This window comes from Rhinatrema bivittatum, chromosome 5 (assembly GCF_901001135.1).
Source record: "Rhinatrema bivittatum chromosome 5, aRhiBiv1.1, whole genome shotgun sequence".
NCBI lineage: Eukaryota > Metazoa > Chordata > Amphibia > Gymnophiona > Rhinatrematidae > Rhinatrema > Rhinatrema bivittatum.
Genome location: NC_042619.1, coordinates 325,282,335 through 325,302,008, shown reverse-complemented (window position 1 = coordinate 325,302,008; position 19,674 = coordinate 325,282,335). Strand labels below are relative to the sequence as shown.

Genomic DNA, 19,674 nt, shown 5'->3' with positions numbered 1-19,674 from the left:
GCCACTAGAAGTACTGGCCCCCTGTGGTGTTCTATCTTTGGATGATCGCGCCCAATAGGGGCCACGGCAGGAAGGCGTATAACAGAGTCTCCTGTGGCCAGGTCTGTACCAGGGCATCGATTCCCTGAGACTGGGGTTCCCGCCTGCGGCTGAAGAAGCTAGGTACTTGGGCGTTGGACCAGCTTGCCAGGAGGTCCATGGTTGGTGTTCCCCAACGGTTTACTATCAATTGGAATGCTGTGGTTGACAGTTTCCATTCTCCTGGATCTAGATTCTCTCTGCTGAGGTAGTCCGCTGCGACAATGTCTTTCCTGGCAATGTGGACAGCTGAGATCTCTTGACGATTCACTTCCGCCCATGACATTAGAGGGTCTATTTCCAGAGACACCTGTTGGCTTCTGGTTCCTCCCTGACGGTTGATGTAGGCCACTGTTGTGGCATTATCTGACAATTACTCTGACCGCTTTGCCTCGGAGTCTGTGACCAAACTTTAGGCAGGCTAGTCTGACTACCCGGGCTTCTAGGCGATTGATATTCCATCCCGACTCTTCTTTGTTCCATTGCCCTTGGGCGGTTAGCTCCTGGCAGTGTGCTCCCCATCCTCTTAGGCTGGCATCCGTGGTGAGTAGGATCCAGGTTGGGGAGGATGGTCTCCTTCCCTGGCTCAGATGGGCTTCTTGTAGCCACCATCGTAGTTGGGCCCGAACTCTGTCCGGAAGCTGAAGCCGTATGGTGTAGTTCTGGGACAGAGGATTCCATCGTGATAGTAGTGAGCGTTGTAGGGGTCTCATGTGAGCCCGTGCCCATGGGACTACCTCAAGTGTGGATGTCATGAGGCTGAGAACTTGTAGGTAATCCCATGCTGTGGAGCGAGGTTCACTCAACAGGGTTCGTAATTGGGTCATTAGTTTTTATCTCCTTGTCGGTGTCAGGATGACCTTGTCTTGTTTGGTGTCGAACCGGACTCCCAGGTATTCTAGAGATTGGGAGGGCTGCATGTAGCTCTTGTTTGTGTTGACCACCCACCCAAGGCTCTCCAGTAGAGTTTTGACTCTGTTGGTTGCCTGGTGGCTTTCCTCTGGGGATTTCGCTCTGATCAGCCAATCGTCTAGGTAAGGGTGCACGCGGATTCCTTCCTTCCTCAGTGTTGTTGCCACCACCACTATGATCTTGGTGAACGTCAGGGGTGCAGTGGCTAACCCGAAAGGTAGTGCCCGGAACTGGTAGTGACGGTCCAGGATCGAGAAGCGTAGAAAACACTGATGCACTTGATGGATCGGAATGTGTAGGTAGGCTTCGGACAGATCCAGGGAGGTAAGGAACTCTCCCGGTTGTATTGCCCTTATTACCGAGCATAGGGTTTCCATGCGGAAGCGGGGAATCTTCAGGTAACGGTTGACCACCTTGAGGTCCAGGATAGGTCTGAATGTTCCTTCCTTCTTGGGAACGATAAAATAGATGGAATATGGCCAGTATTTATTTGTTGTGGAGGCACTGGTGTTATAGCCTCTAAGGCTAGAAACCTAGTCAGCATAGCTTCCACTGCCATTCTCTTGGAAGGGTCGTGGCAGGGAGATTCCACAAACTTGTCCGGAGGGAGGTGGTGGAAATCCAGGTAATATCCCTCTCGAATGATGGCAAAGACCCACTTGTCCGAAGTTATCTCTACCCATCTTTGGTAGAATAGGGCCAGTCTGCCTCCTATGGCTTCTTCCTTTGGATGGGTCAGCTGATTTTCTTTATGGGGTGCGGCTGGGGCCTGGGCCCGAGCTGGCTCCCCTTTTATTGTGCTTGTTCCAAAGGACTGGCTCCGGCCTGCGGGGCGGGCCACTTGATATGAGCTACTATATGGGTTGAAGCGTTATGATCCTCTGCCCCTGGAGGTCCGGGGGAAGGATCGCTGGTTTCTCTTATTCCTGTCCTCCGGTAGCCGCGGCAGTGGGGATTCGCCCCACTTGTTGGCTAGTTTCTCAAGTTCACTTCCGAACAGAAGTGTTCCCTTGAAAGGCATCCTTGTGAGTCTCGTTTTGGAGGATGCGTCGGCTGACCAGTTTCGGAGCCAGATTTGTCTTCTGGCTGCCATGGAGGATGAGACTCCTCTAGCTGCCGTGTGTACCAGATCCAAAGTGGCGTCCGCAAGGAATGATACGGCTGGTTCCAGGGTTTCCCCAGGAGTGTTGTTCCTGATCTGCGCTAAGCAGGCGTGTGTCACCACGGCCCAGCAGGCCGCGATCTGTAAAGACATAGCGGAAACGTCAAAGGACTGTTTGAGGATAAATTCCAGATGTCTGTCTTGAGCATCCTTGAGTGCTGCTCCTCCTTCCACTGGGATAGTGGTACGCTTTGAGACCGCGCAGACCATGGCATCCACTTTCGGACATGCCAGATCTTTGGCGGCAGGGTCCAGAGGGTACATGGCTGCCAGAGCCCGGCCCCATTTGAACGTGGTTTCTGGGGCCTCCCATTCCAGGTCAATTAGTTGCTGGACGGCTTGTAATAATGGGAAATGGTGGGAGGTCTGACGAAGTCCCTCCAAAAGTGGGTTTGGCTTAGGTTCCCCCGAGGCGCTTGTGCCCGGGATGGCAAGCTCTTTCAACCTGTGCGTGACCAGGTCTGGAAGCTCGTCCTTGGTGAAGAATTGTCTCATGGTTCGATGGGGTTCTGTCCCCGGAGGGAGTTCCCCTTCCTCCAGGGGTTCTCATCTGAGATGTCTGTGTCCCCGAAGGTGGGGCTTCTGGGCAGTGGGATCACCTCCCTGGGCATAGAGGGTCCTGGCATGTTGAGGTCCTCTGGTGGTGCCTGTGACCGCATTGTAGGAGGCCCTGGTTGCATGTGGACGAAGGTATGCAGACCTTTGAAGAATTCCACCCAGGAGATAGAAGCTGGGTCTAGACTAGGGGGCACCGTATCTAGAGGGGCACCGTTTGGGGGGGGTCCCGCTGTGTGATGCTAGGTCCGATGACTGCTCGAAAGGCTGGGGTCCGGTACCGGCTGGGGAGGGCCATGAGTTGGGTCCCCTAGGCCTCTTCGCACTGTATACACAGGGCCGTGGCCTCCTCATGCTGTGCAACTCTAATGTGGCATGCTGGGCAAAGGCCCTGAGCTTTGAGCTTCTTTTCAGGTGGAGCCATGGTTTGACGCATACAAAACAGTTGTCCGCTCCAGTGTGCGTCTAAGATGCGCATGTAGGTTTGGTGCGCGCGTGCCGAGCGATGTGCACACTGTTGTGCGCACGGGTTGAAGTTATGAGCCCAGCACAGCAAGTGCGTGGCTATGCGCTTCGCTTGTGCGCCCAGCACTTGTGCGCGCGACGTTGTGCACACAAGGTATTTGTGCGCACGGCTCGCCTCTGTGTGCACGGATCGAGATGGCGGACAAGGCGGCGAACAGGGCCAAAATGGTTACGGCGACCATGCGGACAATATGGCGACCACCTCGGAGGGTCTCCATGTGGGAGGGCCCTCGGATCTGACCGGGGTCTAGCCCTGCTAGGGCCGATCAACCCGGTGGCACTGGTCCCGGCTGGTGACCTGTGCGTCCCCTCGAGCGTCGGAGACCGGAGACTTTTAAATAGATTTCTACCTTACCTTGTCCCAGCGCTTCCCGGTTTCATTCCGGGCGGTCTCTGGCTGTGGGGGGAGAGGGAAAATACCTTCACCGCCGCACTCGAGGTTGCACCTGCTGCCTCTCAGCCTCACCCGATGTCGGGGGCTAGGTCCCTGCTGAAGGTCGGCCGCCGGACCAAAGCTCACCTCCGAGGGATCGCGGAAATCACCTCGGGAATCTCGACTGGGGGAGGGACCCAATGGGTATCACCGCAGGAGAGCGGGGCTCATCTGTAGAGGTAAGATTTCTTTGGTTAAATTTACTCTAACGTTATGCTAACATGCATAGAGTCCCTAACTGCTATGGAGACAAAAAATACTGAAGAGCTGCACTTCCTGCAGGGGTATATGTACTAGGGCTGACATCAGATTGAAATCTGATCAGTCTCCAACTGCTATCAGGAGTACACTATATCCATTGGTCCTGAATCCATCTGCTACACGCTAGGAAATAGAAATTTCAACAGAAGAGAATGGTGTCACGCAAGCTGTATTTTGTGCATATGAACCTATCTCAACTAAATCTCTCTTCAGTTTACTAGACTTGGTAGTTGGTGGAACATTTGCTTGATTTCATGTTTAAGATTAAGTGTCAGGTTACTGCCCTTTAGGTACCTACAAGGCTCAAAGCAGGGCCACACCCCAGGCATAGGTGCTCAAGCTATGCCTGAGACAGGCTAAGAAGTGTTCAGGGTCAGAAATGCACTTGGTAGATAGAGGCCCTAACCTGAAGCTTTCAGTTAGTAAAAGCTGGAATGGAACAAATTGGGAGTTTAAGCTTGAATAAACAAAGGTACAGACCCGAAACTTATAGTCAGAAAAAAAACTGGAGAGGATTAAGTTGAACCAAGACTGCAGAAACTGAACTGGAGACAGGCAAGCTGCAGAACTGGAACAGTGACTAGAAGCAAGCTGGGACTGTAAGCTGGAGTCAGAGTGCAGGTCAAAAGCTGGAGCTGTAACTAGTAATAAACTACAACTGAAAGCCTGGATGAGATAAATTTGGCAATACATTTGCTGCTTGCAGGAAGTTCAGTAGCAAGAGAGCAGGTTAGCCTTTGGATTGCTGCAGTTTCCTGCTTCCCAGTCAATCCCTGATGCCTAAGTGTGTGGCTTTGGATTCTATCTGGCAGTTTTCTTCTCTAGGGTGCTGTTTTTTTCCAGGTTACTAGCTAATCTAGTGGTTAAAACCCTATCCTGAACTCCAGAGCAGACTTGCCCTGACAATTATACAAATCAAGTCATTTAATACTGGAGAAAATTCTGCGCAAATAAATTGAAAATTCTGCACACAAAAATTGAAAATTCTGCAAAATTCTGCATACTTTATATTGGTTAAAATAGCACAATATACTTGACAATCTTTAAGTATTTCATTTAAAATATAATACAGAAAAAATGTATTAGTTAAAGTTGTCGAGTTTTAAATATCTTGAGCAGAATTTTCCTAGAAGTACATTGTAAGAATGTCCCTTCCTCCCTCTCTCCCTGCTCCCCTAGTCAGTCTCCTTTCACTTTGCCTTCTCAGGACCCCCCCCAACTCCTTCACCACTCTCTCTCCCCTTCCCCTCTATATCCACTCCCAGAGTTTGACCCCTCTCTCACAGGCTCCCCTCTGTCCCTCTCTCTCTCGTGCATTTACACACACCCTCGTACAGGCTTCCTCTCTCTCTCGTACCACCCCTCCCCCCCCCACCTTCATACAGTTTCCCTTTCTCTCTCATGCATACACCCTCACACAAGCTACCTATCTCTCTCTCTCATACACACACCCCTGCACATTGGCTCCCTCTTTCTCACACACACACATATATCCCTTCACACAGGCTCCTCTTCTCACAAACAAGCACCCTCACATAACACACACCCTTTTTCATGCACAAGAGCTCCCAATCTCTCACACACATACACATTCCTTCACAATCTCCTCACAAAGACTCCCTCTCTCTGACACACACACACACACCCTTATTCATGCTCTCCCATACACACACACACCAGCTTGCAGTCTTAAACACATACCTCTATACACAGTCTCTCTCACAACCACTGCACACAGAGTCATCGGGGGCCTGCTTCGCTCGCAGCTTGCTGGGACTTGCACCTCCATCTTCACCGTGATGTGGCACGCCAGGAGCCTCCTTCTTCTTCGCCATGCCGCAGCACGCCAGGGGCTTCCTTTCTGTTCGCCATGACGTGGCACACTGGGGCCTCCTTCCTCTTCGCCATGCCGCAGCACGCCAGGGGCTTCCTTTCTGTTCGCCATGCCGCAGCACGCCAGGGGCTTCCTTCCTCTTCGCCATGCCGCGGCACGCCAGAGGCCTCCTTTCTGTTCTCCATGACGTGGCACACAGGGGCCTCCTTCCTCTTTGCTGCCATGCGACAAGCCAGGGCCTTCTTCCTCTTCACCGTGATGCGGCATGCATGGGCCTCCTTCCTCTTCGCCACCACATGGCATGCTGGGACCTCCTTGCTCTTCGCAATAAGCAGGATGGGGTCCGCTTGTGGCACAATGGGGTCTGCTCCAATTCTGTGCAGAAACTGCAATTTCTGCTCGAAGGGGGAATTCTGCGCAAATTCTGCATTCGGCAGTTGCGCAGAATTTCCCCAGGACTAATTTAAACCTTAGACTTTACCGTTTTACAAGCCAATATCAAACAAATTGCTCTCCTCCAAGTTTTTTTTTTTTTAACTTACTGGGTTTTTTTTAAACAATTTAACTAGAGTTTTGAAATACAGTAAATGATAAGCAAGAGACTGTTGACCTGAAAAAATGGAGGTGAATTAGTAGACTATTAACCCATATGAACACCACACCACTAGACTAAATACATATCACTATAGCATTTCCATAAATATGTTAAATGGAAGCATTTCTGTAAAAAGGTTAGAAAATAGCAACATTAATGCATTTGATGGCTCAGGGGAATTGCCCTACTGTTACACAGCCTTTCACCCTTTAGGTCACCGATTCAAATTCAGCTCAGGTCAGTAGAGACTTGAAGTGGTCTAAAGTCAGGTTCTATGAGCCAAAGCAGAAACATTTACATTGCAGCTTATGACAAAGTTCAATTAATCTGTGAATTCTGTTGCACACCTTGTCATGGACTTGTGACAAGGACAAGAGTGACACCAGAAAAAAAGTAGTTGGAAATAAAAATGCTGAAAAATAATGTAATTTTTATTAACTCTGCCTCAGTGTCCCATCTGTAGCAAGCTACTATAAACCAGGCTCCTGCTCCCTTAAGCTTATCATGTTTTGGAACCTTACAATGCAGAACGAGCTGCATCTAGATCAAAGTGATGTTTTGGATCTGTCATAAAAGGGATTTTCAATCCTACAGAGACTGCAAGCCACCACAGCTAATATGACGGAATATAAAAATACATCAAAAACCCCTGTGTGCTCTCCTGTGAATGACAAATGTTCTACAAGAACCAGCATCCAGCACTCAGTGTTAACAAGTGGGGAAAAGGGCTGAACTATTTAGCTTGCTCAGAGAACAGCACTACATAGTCATCAGAGGGGGAAGCAAAAGGAATGCTGGGAGTCCATTTAATTTTGAATAGATGCAATTTGGCTGGCTCTTTCTCTCTCTTGGTGGGGCAGGGATGGTCAGGAGTTGAAGCCAGGAAGAGAAGAGTGCATCTGGCAGTCTTGCAATCAGTTCTTCTCCTAATTATCAAGAGGGAGAGAAAGAAGTCTGTACTCTGAGAAAATAGAGAGAAAGACAGCTATTCTTGCTTCATAGACAAGCTACATGTAAAATCCCAACAAGAACAAAGGAGCCAGGAGCTGGGAGATTGAGAGAATTCCTTTACAGAGAAATCCAGGCCCAGGAGAACATGGCTAGATCAGCTTCCTAAGAGACTGCACATAGAACATCTTAGCAGAGGAAGGAGAAGGTTTATTTCCTTGCCTTTTGTCACAAATTCAGTATCTCATCTTAACTGCTTCAGCTTTTCAGCCAAAGTCAAGCATAAACCTTAGCTGGCAGGTACAGCCAAATGAAATAGCGCTGGGAGAGAGAAGCTGTTGGACCTTGGTGTTTCTATAAGAGACTGAAACCAGGCCAGCTTTCTGTTTAGTACTAAGTAAACTATTTGGGGAAACTCTCAAGGACAGAAAGACTTTTCACACACTGTAGTGCTAATTTATTTATTTATTTATTTTATTATTTTCTATACCGGCTTTCACGACCAGAGGTTGCATCAAGTCGGTTTACATTTAACAAGTTGTGCATTGAACATAGAACTAGAGGTATTGAACTGGTTTAATCTATTTAATCTATTTGGTTTGTCATCTAGCCAGCTCCACCATCAAGAGGAACTTCATTTTCATGATTGTTTTATTTTTCACACAATTTTGTGTTTAGGACAGGGTACACCCTTTACAAACTGGTGATGCTGGGGTGCATTTTTCCCTCCCCCCCCCCCCTTTTTTTTTTGAGTAATCAGGGGTAAAGACAATTTTTTGAAAGTTGCGTATTTCACTGCCCCCCCCCCCCCAACACACACACACTTCTTTCTCTATTAGTATTCCCTATTTTCTTTTTTTTACTATACATATGAGTATGCTGGATATCCTTGTCAACAGGTCATACCCAGTCTTATTTTTTCATTGTTTTATTTAAAATAAGAAAACTGCAAGTTTATATTATACTTCACTATTGTACTTTTCCCATTTAATGTTCTGACTGGATTTACTGTCTACTTACATAATAGTAAAAGGATTAATTACTAATTTATTCTGGCATAATTTTATCTAGTCTGTGGTACCACAAACGAGAAGTTGTGTGGGAAGGGCACAGAATTGTGGTATCGGGGTGACCAAGATACTTTCTCATCCCCCACTCAGACTATGAACCTGAAGATAAATCATATTAGTAAATTTGTTTTTCATGTGGTACTCCCCACGCCAAGCATAGGGGTAATTCATAGCCCAGACCGCAGAGGGGGACACACACATCATACTTAAAAAAAAAAAAAAGAGAGAGAGAGAGAAAGAAAGAATGCTGGCACCCCTTTTACAAAAGTTTAAAGAAATTGGTACCAACAAGAAGTCCAGACCTGTACACCAGAATGCTTTCTATGTCACAAGAAACTTGACAGCATATTGGGATGCCATCAAAATAATTGGTGACATAAGTGATGAAAAACACATCCTCATGATAAAAACTTTGTTACAACCAATTTGGATGGGAGGTGGGGAAATTCTATGAAAAAAAAAAAAGACACCATCACCATGTAATTTTGCAATAAGAAAAATTACCGGAATACACAATTTTATCCAAAACTTCTCAAACAGAACTACTCAGGTACAGACTTAATCTCAGTATTTTTGTTTACTTGCTAATGTGTTATAAGCACTGGGTGGGATTTTTGAAAAGAATAAGGCTGTATGCAAAACTATACTTCAAAACAGGGGTAGGCTAGCATTTTTAAACAGGGCCACATTACTGAGGCTAATCTGTTCTAGGAACTGGGGGTAATAACCCTTTGGAGCTCCTTGAGCAGGGGCAGGGTAGAGAAAGAGTGGCAAGCATGCCCCATGGCACAATTAGAGGACCAAAGCAGCACCATCAGTGGTAAGTATGCCCCTTGGCATAGTGAAAGGACTAAGGCAGCACAAACATGGTAAAAAATTTAATAAAATAATTTTTTTTTAGCAGAAACTAAATAGAAAACAAGACTCACCATGTTTAATTAGACCCCGATGAGGGAAATACATGCAAATCAATTATTTTAAAAAAGAAAATCCTTACAATAAACATCAAATGACAACAAGTGGTACTACTATACAGCCATGTTCTTCTTTCCCCCTGTGGCTCCATTCAGGATGGAGCAGCTACAAAAGTAAAAAATGTCCAAGAGGTGTGGTCATTGTTAAAAAATACAATTCTAGAAGAACAGTCCAGATGTATTCCACATATTAAGAGGTGGAAAGAAGGCAAAACGATTACCGGCATGGTTAAAAGGTGAGGTGAAAGAAGCTATTTTAGCCAAAAGATCTTCATTCAGAAACTGGAAGAAGGATCCAACAGAAGAAAATAGGATAAAGCATAAACGTTGGCAAGTTAAATGTAAGACATTGATAAGAGGCTAAGAGAGAATTAAGAAGTTGGCTGTAGAGGCAAAAACTCACAGTTAAAACTTTTTTAAATATATCCGAAGCAGAAAGCCTGTGAGGGAATCAGTTGGGCACTTAGAGAATATAAGGTCATCGCGGAAAGATTAAATGATTTCTTTGCTTCGGTGTTTACTGAAGAGGATGTTGGGGAGGTACCTGTACTGGAGAAGGTTTTCATGGGTAATGATTCAGATGGACTGAATCAAATCACGGTGAACCTAGAAGATGTGGTAGGCCTGATTGACAAACTGAAGAGTAGTAAATCAACTGGACCAGATGGTATACACCCCAGAGTTCTGAAGGAACTAAAAAATGAAATTTCAGACCTATTAGTAAAAATTTGTAACTTCTCATTAAAATCATCCATTGTACCTGAAGACTGGAGGATAGCAAATGTAACCCCAATATTTAAAAAGGGCTCCAGGGGCGATCCGGGAAACTACAGACCGGTTAGCCTGACTTCAGTGCCAGGAAAAATAGTGGAAAGTGTTCTAAACATCAAAATCACAGAACATATATAAAAGACATGGTTTAATGGAACAAAGTCAGCATGGCTTTACCCAGGGCAAGTCTTGCCTCACAAATCTGCTTCACTTTTTTGAAGGAGTTAATAAACATGTAGTTAAAAGTGAACCGGTAAATATAGTATACTTGGATTTTCAGAAGGTGTTTGACAAAGTTCCTCATGAGAGGCTTCTAGGAAAAGTAAAAAGTCATGGGATAGGTGGCGATGTCCTTTTATGGATTACAAACTGACTAAAAGACAGGAAACAGAGAGTAGGATTAAATGGACAATTTTCTCAGTGGAAGGGAGTGAGCAGTGGAGTGCCTCAGGGATCTGTATTGGGACCCTTACTTTTCAATATATTTATAAATGATCTGGAAAGAAATACAAGTGTGATAATCAAATTTGCAGATGATACAAAATTGTTCAGAGTAGTTAAATCACAAGCAGATTGTGATAAATTGCAGGAAGACCTTGTGAGACTGGAAAATTGGGGATCAAAATGGCAGATGAAATTTAATGTGGATAAGTGCAAGGTGATGCATATAGGGAAAAATAACCCATGCTATAGTTACACAATGTTAGGTTCCATATTAGGTGCTACAACCCAAGAAAGAGATCTAGGTGTCATAGTGGATAATACATTGAAATCGTCGGTGCAGTGTGCTGCGGCAGTCAAAAAAGCAAACAGAATGTTGGGAATTATTAGAAAGGGAATGGTGAATAAAATGGAAAATGTCATAATGCCTCTGTATCGCTCCATGGTGAGACCGCACCTTGAATACAGTGTACAATTCTGGTCGCCGCATCTCCAAAAAGATATAATTGCGAAGGAGAAAGTACAGAGAAGGGCTACCAAAATGTTAAGGGGAATGGAACAGCTCCCCTATGAGGAAAGACTAAAGAGGTTAGGACTTTTCAACTTGGAGAAGAGACGGCTGAGGGGGGATATGATAGAGGTGTTTAAAATCATGAGAGATCTAGAACGGGTAGATGTGAATCGGTTATTTACTCTTTCGGATAATAGAAAGTCTAGGGGGCACTCCATGAAAGTATGTGGCACATTTAAAACTAATCGGAGAAAGTTTTTTTTTACTCAATGCACAATTAAACTCTGGAATTTGTTGCCAGAGGATGTGGTTAGTGCAGTTAGTATAGCTGTGATTAAAAAAGGATTGGATAAGTTCTTGGAGGAGAAGTCCATTACCTGCTATTAATTAAGTTGACTTAGAAAATAGCCACTGCTATTACTAGCAATGATAACATGGAATAGACTTAGTTTTTGGGTACTTGCCAGGTTCTTATGGCCTGGATTGGCCACTGTTGGAAACAGGATGTTGGGCTTGATGGACCCTTGGTCTGACCCAGTATGGCATGTTCTTATGTTTTCTTCCACAAGATCTGTGACTTGAGCTGAACATGAAAGCCTTTAAAATAGGATTAAAAACTTGACTATTTCAACAAGCCTTTCCTTAAGCATAGTCTTTTAAATTTATTTTTAAAATTCTTAGTTTTACAGCTAATTTTAGTTTCCTTTAGATTTTAATATTTAAGAAGTGATCTTTTATTATTAACAAATGGTGTACTCTTATTGCTGTTTTTAAATGCTTTTATAATTGAGCAGTATTTCCTTTAATTTAAAAATGTTTTAAATGTTTTTAACAGGGCATTTATAATTAATTTGTACACCGATGTGATATTTAATTTTGAACATCGGTATAGAAAACCAATAAATAAATAAATGATCTCTTGATCCCCAGCCATTTCCTCTGGAGGAAGAAACAACATTTACTTCAGGCTTCTGGCTTCTCCCCTTGAAGAGTCCCCAGGCCCACCAGCCTGGAGACTGGCTCCCTCCAATATTCTATACCATCCTGGAGGTTCCTAGTCTCCACCAGACTCCAATTCCCACCAAGTTTGAACCAGGTTATATACCCTCCTAGACTACTCTAGTCTACAGGATCATGCTTCCAGCTCTCTTAAAGGAAAACCCACACTAGAACCATTAACAATTGTATCTGGAACATTCCTATTAACCAGCATATAATTTAGGTCAACACTTTCTTTTGCCATCTAGTGGTGGTTCTCTAGTATTGCAGATCAATGCCATTTTCCTATTCTAAATCTCTCCAAATACCAAACCTCCAAATATGATCCCAATGTGGGGGTCTCATCACACTTACAAATGCAAACATGAAAATGTGCAACACACCACCCCACAAAAATGGAAGAACTGTCAAGAATTAAAAAAACACAAGCTGACAAATTGTTCATACCTTTCGCTTTAATATTGTAATACCAGTACTATTTAAAAGTTTAGTTGAAAAATGCTAATACAGGTAAATACTTCTAATTTAGGATACTTAAATACAGTGAGGTCCATAATCAAAAGTCATTTAGACAGGTAACTCAAAAATTATCCATCTAAATAGCAAATTTAGCATATTCAGCCACTTAACCAGTTATATTTTAGCGGGATAGAAAAAGGGGCATTCTGGGTAAGGGGTCGAGTTATCCAGCTAATTTAGCCAAATACTGGGTACATACAGCTAGGTTAGCTGGATAACTTTAGGTTTGCTACAGAACAGGCCTAATGTTATCCAGCCTAGTGTGGTCAGTTAACTAACTGCTTACCCAGATATCTTCAGAGATATCTGGGTAAGAAGCACACCTTTAAAAAAAAAAAAAAAGAAAATTGCAGGCTTCCTGGCCCAATGCCCACCCCCCTCTACCACAAGTTCCACACCACACACACCACAACCCCCCGCCCAACCCCCGCTGTCAAGAAACTTCCCCCTCTCCCAATCTCAAGAAAGAAATTAACTCCAAAAATAATGTTGCCGCCGGACCAGGGCCTCCTAGATTCCCCCTCCCGCCCCACTAAAAATCCAATAAACTACAGCTTCTCCCCCACAAATAGCAAACCCTCCCCCCAGGTGGACACCCATCCCCAGAAGCGCTCCCACCCACCCAGTACCTACATCGGCATTCTCAAATGCCAGGATTGCTGTGCTATGCAATCTTAGCCAGGGCCAGAGAGCGGGAATTAGGCCCGTGCCAGCTAAGAAAAGTAGGCCCGGTTCTGATGTGATACTTAATAAGAGAAATTGTTTTCTAAATTTCCCAAATAATTTTTATTTATTTAAGAAGGCTTTACGAGCTTTTTTGTTAGCAAATTCTTGAATTACAATTGAAATTTTTATTTATACATATTAGAAATAGATATATTTAGCTTTTTTTAAAATTTTGCCAACCAAACGTAGGCTCCTTGAACATTGTAGGCCCTAGCCAAATGGCCATGCTGGCATCCCTCTCTCCTGGAGTGATCTTGGCACTTCCAGCGTTACTGAGGTAATAACATTGGAAGCGTACATATATTGCTCCTGGGGGAATTCTGCACAAAAAAATTTAAAATTCTGTACACAAAAGTTTTAGATTCTGCAAAATTCTGCATACCTTATATTGGTCAAACTAACACAATATAAATGACAGTCTAAGTAATTAATTTAAAATGTAATACAGAAAAAAAATTATTACTTAAAGATGCAGAGTTTCAAATATTTTGAGCAGAATTTCCCTAGAAGTTCACTGTAAGAGTCTCTTCCACCCTCTCTCCCTACTCCCCTGGCCAGTCTCCTTTCACTTTGCCCTCTCAGGCTCCAACTCCTCCACCTGCCACTCTTTCTCCCCTCCCCCTCTAGGCTCAATCCCTTCCACTCTCTCACTCAGTTTGACCCCTCTTTCAGTACTGCCCCTCACACAAGCTCCCTCTGTCCCTCTCTCTCTCTCTCACACACATACACATCCCCTCATACAGGCTCCTTCTCTCTCATGCGCACACACCCCCTCATACAGACTCCCCCTCTCTCTTTTGCACACACATCCCCTCAGACAGGCTCCCTCTCGCTCACACACATCCCCCCTCATACAGGCTTGCTCTCTCTCATTCACTCACATAAACCCTCATTTTAACTCTCCTCTCTCTCTCTTGCACCCTCACCGGCTCCCTTTTTCTCACATACATACACCGTCACACAGGCTACCTATGTTTCTCTCACACACTCCTGCACACTTGCTCCCTCTCTCGCTCACCCCTCCTACACAGAGGCTCCCTCTCACACACACATCCCTTCACACAGGCTCTTTTTCTTACAAATACACACACCCTCACAAACAAGCAAGCACCCAGACACAGGCTCCCTCTCTCACAAACCAGCATCCTCATATACACACAATGCCTTTTTCACACACACCAGCTCCCAATCTCTCACACATACACACCCACACACTCCTTCACAATCTCCTCACATAGGCTCTCTCTCACCTCCCAGGCTCGCAGTCTTACACATGCACACACACTCACTCTCACCGAGGCCTGCTCCATCTTCACCTCAAGCTGGACAGCCTCCACTCAAACCTAGGCCTGCTTCATCTTCGCCGCGAGTGGAACAGCCTCCGCTCGCAGCACTCCTAGGCCTTCTTCGTTTTTGCCATGAGTGGAGGTGGTCCCACTTGTGGCACGCCAGGGCTTGCTCCTTCTTTGCCGCGAGTGGGTTGGCCTCCACTTGCGGCACACAGAGGCCTGTTCTATCTTTGCCATAAGAGGAGGCTCGTGGCAAAAATGAAGCAGGTCCAGGCATGCCACGAGCGGAGGCCATCCCATTCGCAGTGAAGGAGCAAGTAGAGGTGGCGCGAGCAGAGGCCGTCCCGCTCACGTAATGCTGGGGCCTGCCGAATTCTGCGCAGATTCTGCACAGCAGTGCAGGAGGGGAATTCTACGCTCCACAGAAGCACAGAATTCCCACAAGACTAACATATTCCAAAGACATTCAGTTCTTTTTGCTCACTCATAGGGATAAGCAATGGTTTTCCCCAAGTCTACCTGGCTATTAATTGTTTATGGACATTTTTTCCAGGAACTTGTTCTAACATTTTTAAACTCTGCCGTGCTCAATGGTTTGTCCATGTCCTCTGGCATCAAATTCTACAGCTTACTTGTGCTTGAATGAAAATATACTTTCTCCAATTTGTTTCATGCAGTGTCTCCTATACTTTGCCCTATTTGAAAGAGTATATAATTGATCCTTATTTATTCCTGAGAGTGAGCAACAAAGAATGGATCTACTCTTTGTGCCCTTTCTCCGGAAGTGACCCAGATTGGCCATTGCCAGAGACATGATGCAAGGTTCAACAGACTTATGGTCTGAGCCAACATGGAAAATGTTGTTTTCCCACTTGTTTTTCTTAATATATGTTTTGGAAGTTAAGAAACAAGCCTGTTTTCATTTATCAAGCTAAACAGGAGTTTAGCTAGCTATTCAGCTGTTCAGTATCACATGCAGCAAGAATACCTGCAATTCTCAGATTTAAAATGTATATATCCTGTTATACAAAATTCCTCCTTATTGTTATTTACATTTATATTCAACCAATTTTAAGCTCTTAAATTTGTATGGTCCTTATGGTGGACAGAATACATTCTTTAATTTTCTAACTTTGATACTTCTTTCATTCTTAGAGGTGTTTGGAACATGTGCCTAGATCCCTGTCTGGACAGATCATCTAGCCTCACATCAGTTTGTATGCTCTCCTCCAGCTTGAAAAATCGAATTCAAATTTATCTCAGGGATATCAAGAAGGATATGTTTACCTCTAGTAGGGAGTTTTGCTCTCCCCATCATTACTCCTACTGTTGAACTACTTTCCTTATGATCTTATTCTATATATATCTCTGATCATCAACTTACCTGATGCTAGACTTTCGGAATACAGACATCTCTAGTGATCCTTGGAGGCTTAAGGGTCAATTTAAGAAAAAATATCTTACTGATTCAATTATGGGGGGTGGGCTGGCTTGGGTTCTGAGCAGAACTCTCCTATGGTAGATTGTGTCATTTGAGGGTTTTGCCAGCATCAAGGGATGGTGTGGAATTCAGGATACTCATTTGTGTTTTGGAACGAGCACCATGCAAGGAGGGGTGCTCTGGGCACGCATTTGGGTTTGGCACCTAGCAACGTAATGGCATGATGACTGGGCAAAAAAGAGGAATGTGTTGGGACCAGCTCATCCCACTTCTGCATCACCTGCTGTTCAGGCCTTCCCCCCAGGGTACATTCACCTGGGGCTGGGGGACATTCCTGATCGGCTTCTCATTGACATCGCACTCGTTTCATCCCTGCTGCCCTGCATGAGGATCATGTGATCCGAGATCATCCCCCATCACTAGTTCTTGAACTCATAGCTATGGCAATGTTGGATACAGAAGTTTAGTAACCATTTTGGCAACTTCACTGAGCATCACAGGGGCACCATATTAAACATGATTGGCTCTGCACTGAGTGCAAGGGTTGGGGGTGCACATATCGAACATGGTCCGGGAGCTTTTTTTAAACACCTTGAGATGGACCATTCATAGGGTGGAGTTTAGTAGAGATGTGAATCAGAACTGAAATCCGAACCGATTCTGGTTCCGATTCACATCTCTAGAGTTTAGGATTCAGTCCATGGGCCACAACAATTATGTGGGGAAAGGTCCTGGATAAGCCTTTATCGCTACCCCGGACCAATGGGGAGGTAACCAAGCCGGGAGGGGATTTTCTGATCAGAGGCAGTGCATTGTATGGCTGTTATGCCATCATATGACCCCCTGGGGACTGTCTGCTGTCAGGGCCGGTTGACCCTGGTACAGCAGTAGACCAGATACCCCTGACAGATGGGCAGTCACCTTGCTTGTGTGCAACAGGATGACTGGGAATACCCATGAGGAGCTCCTTTCAGAACGATAGGGCCTTGCCTGCAGTGGGTCCAGGTCCTAAGAAGACGCACAGTCTGCTGCAAGGGCGCGGGGTAGAATGACCTTTGTTATGGCTCGGGTACTTAGGTCTTTACTGAATGTCTACTTACAGACAATAAAGCTGCAGCCAATCATTCTCTTTTGCTGTGTGGAGTGTCAGAGAACGTGCTGCTGTCACTCTTTCCTTCATGTCGAGCTGGTCGCGGCTTCTCAGGTTATTAAATCTGACCAATCCTGGCCAAAATATTTTACATCTATGCTTAGATAATATTATACCCTCCCATGTGCAATGTATTTTCAAATCTACAGGTATTTTCCTTTTAATTTTCCTAGCACAAATACTGCAGCTACATTGTACCAGTATCAATAATCAAAACTATACATAATTTTTACTTTAATTGTTGGTACAATCATCACTGCTAAAAGGTGGGATGCCTGTGGTATTTGTACCAATGTGGTCAATTTCATTATTGTCCATTTTACACACTGCAACACAAGCCATTTATAATTTAAAAGATGAGTATAATTTTACTTAAAAATAGAGTTTACTTGAACATTCAAAGTGCACAAGAAAGAAAGAATGTTTTAAATTAGGGGTAGGAAGTTCTGGTCCTGGAGTGTCACAACCAGATCTGTTTTTCAGGACATCCACAATGAATATGCATGAGATATATCTGCATATAATGTATGCAAGTATACCTCATGCATATTCACTATGGATATCCTGAAAACCAAACTTGTTTGTAGCACTCCAGAACCAAGGTTGCCTACCCTTATTTTAAATTATCACTCTCCAGTGCCACATACTGCAGCCTAATAATTTATACTTGTGCCCTACTCTCAAGAGATATAGAGATGTAGATATAGAATGGAAAACCCCATTAGTGTCATACAGCCCCCCCCCCCCAAAAAATGTTCTTCTGACTTGGAAAAAGAAGAATTAATATGCTCATATTTAATTGTATTCATGGTTTCTGATTTCTCCCCATTACTCAATTTATATTCTTTCCAGCTTTAATCTTATTGCTAACGGACATTTTTTTATTAAGGCTGCATATCAGATTACACAATATAACATTAACCAGCATTTCTTCAATATAGCATGTTAACTTCCAAAGAACCATTTGAAAACCTTCAAAATTAAGAGCTGAAAATCAATGATATTCAAACTTGTCAACAGCTTTAAAAACTTGTGGGATAAGGAATTAACATCATTGCTACTATTCCTTCCAATTCCAGAACATTTCTAAAATAGAACCCAAAATAAACTACTACAGGAGAGCAGGAAGGCATGTGGTGGGGTTGGTACACTCTCTCCCAACAGCAGAACACTACAAAACAAATCGGCTGCATCACCCTCAAAATAATAGTAGCAGCTCAAGAATGAGTGTATAAGGCTCGGCTACAAACCCAGCAGGAGACCATCCATGTCAAATATGAGATGGGTGACGGGCTGCAGGGGGGCCATTCTGCTCTCGGGACTCGGGAGTGCACGCACAGACAGGCTCAAGCACTGCGGGACTCGCATGCACTTCCTGTTGGGCGGGGAAGGAATCAAGCAAGGAGCCGCCCACGGGCCAACTAACAGCCGAACCCTGAGAGGGAAACGCTTTCCTTCTCTCTCTCTCGCTAATCTTGTGAGCACTGAGCAGACTCAAGTCTTACAGAGAAAAGAAAGCAAGCGTTTTAGTTCTATGTTGTTCTTGCCTAACAAAACGGACCAGAAATCCAAGAGCCTTCCCTTTTAGTATATGTCATTGGACTTTTAAAACAAACAAAAAGTAGGCAGGAATACAGCCATTGTCACTCTGAAAACCGAGTGTCTTCAAATGTACACAAGTGAGAAACTAAAGGCGACTAGGCGAGAGAAGCCCCTTATTCCGCATCTTGCTCAGGCAGTCTTCACTTGTATGCGCCAGTGGCGTAGCCAGAAATGAATTTTTGGCTGGGCCCAAGGTTAACATGGGTGGGCACTAAAAGTCTGAGCCATGGAATTCAAATTCTTATTGATAAATACTTTCACACACACACACCTGACAATAAATTTCTAAATAATCTGCTACAGCTGTTATACTTTTAATATTTTAAACTCAATTACTTCAAGCACCTACCAATGCTAAACCTAATATATATTTATGAAAGCATTTCAATTATACTTAAAGAGATCTCAAGTGGCAGTATCCCATAACTTACAAAGAACCATATACTAGTCTACTATAAAGACAAATATCTCATCATGCATCACAGTATTCTGTGAGATGTTTTAAAACCCTCTGGAATGTTGTACCAAAATATTTCTACTTGAAAAAAGCTCAGAAAGGCAATGTACTTTTAAGATGGAACTAGGTTCAAACTAATTACAAATTCAATGATGAAGGAACCCTCTTTCCTTAAACTTATCAAACGCAGTAATTCATGACCATCATAATAGGCATCATTGTGTGGTAAAGTATACCTTTGTCACTCTGCCTTATGCTTAATCATAGGTCAGTCCATATTTTTAAGGGTTTTTGTTGCTTAATTCACCCCAGTGATATACTCCAAATTTCTAGCAATAATCTTATGTTACATCAATTCAAGGTTACTTTTGTTGAAAATTATGAACCAAACTTATCTGGATAATACGATGTTATTACTTCT

At 44.2% G+C, this 19,674-nt stretch overlaps 1 protein-coding gene across 4 annotated transcripts in view; it reads right to left on the bottom strand.

Moving 5' to 3' along the window:
- PUDP (pseudouridine 5'-phosphatase) overlaps positions 1–19,674 on the bottom strand; it is a 789,960-nt gene that overhangs the window by 291,637 nt on the left and 478,649 nt on the right. The window contains exon 1 of one of the 4 annotated variants that reach the window (XM_029604432.1): positions 18,445–18,553. The exons of the other annotated variants lie outside the window; for them this stretch is intronic. Coding sequence (XP_029460292.1) covers positions 18,445–18,502 — 58 coding nt within the window. The 5' untranslated portion in view covers positions 18,503–18,553. Of the gene's footprint in view, positions 1–18,444; positions 18,554–19,674 lie in introns of those variants that run through there. 4 annotated transcript variants of the gene reach the window in all.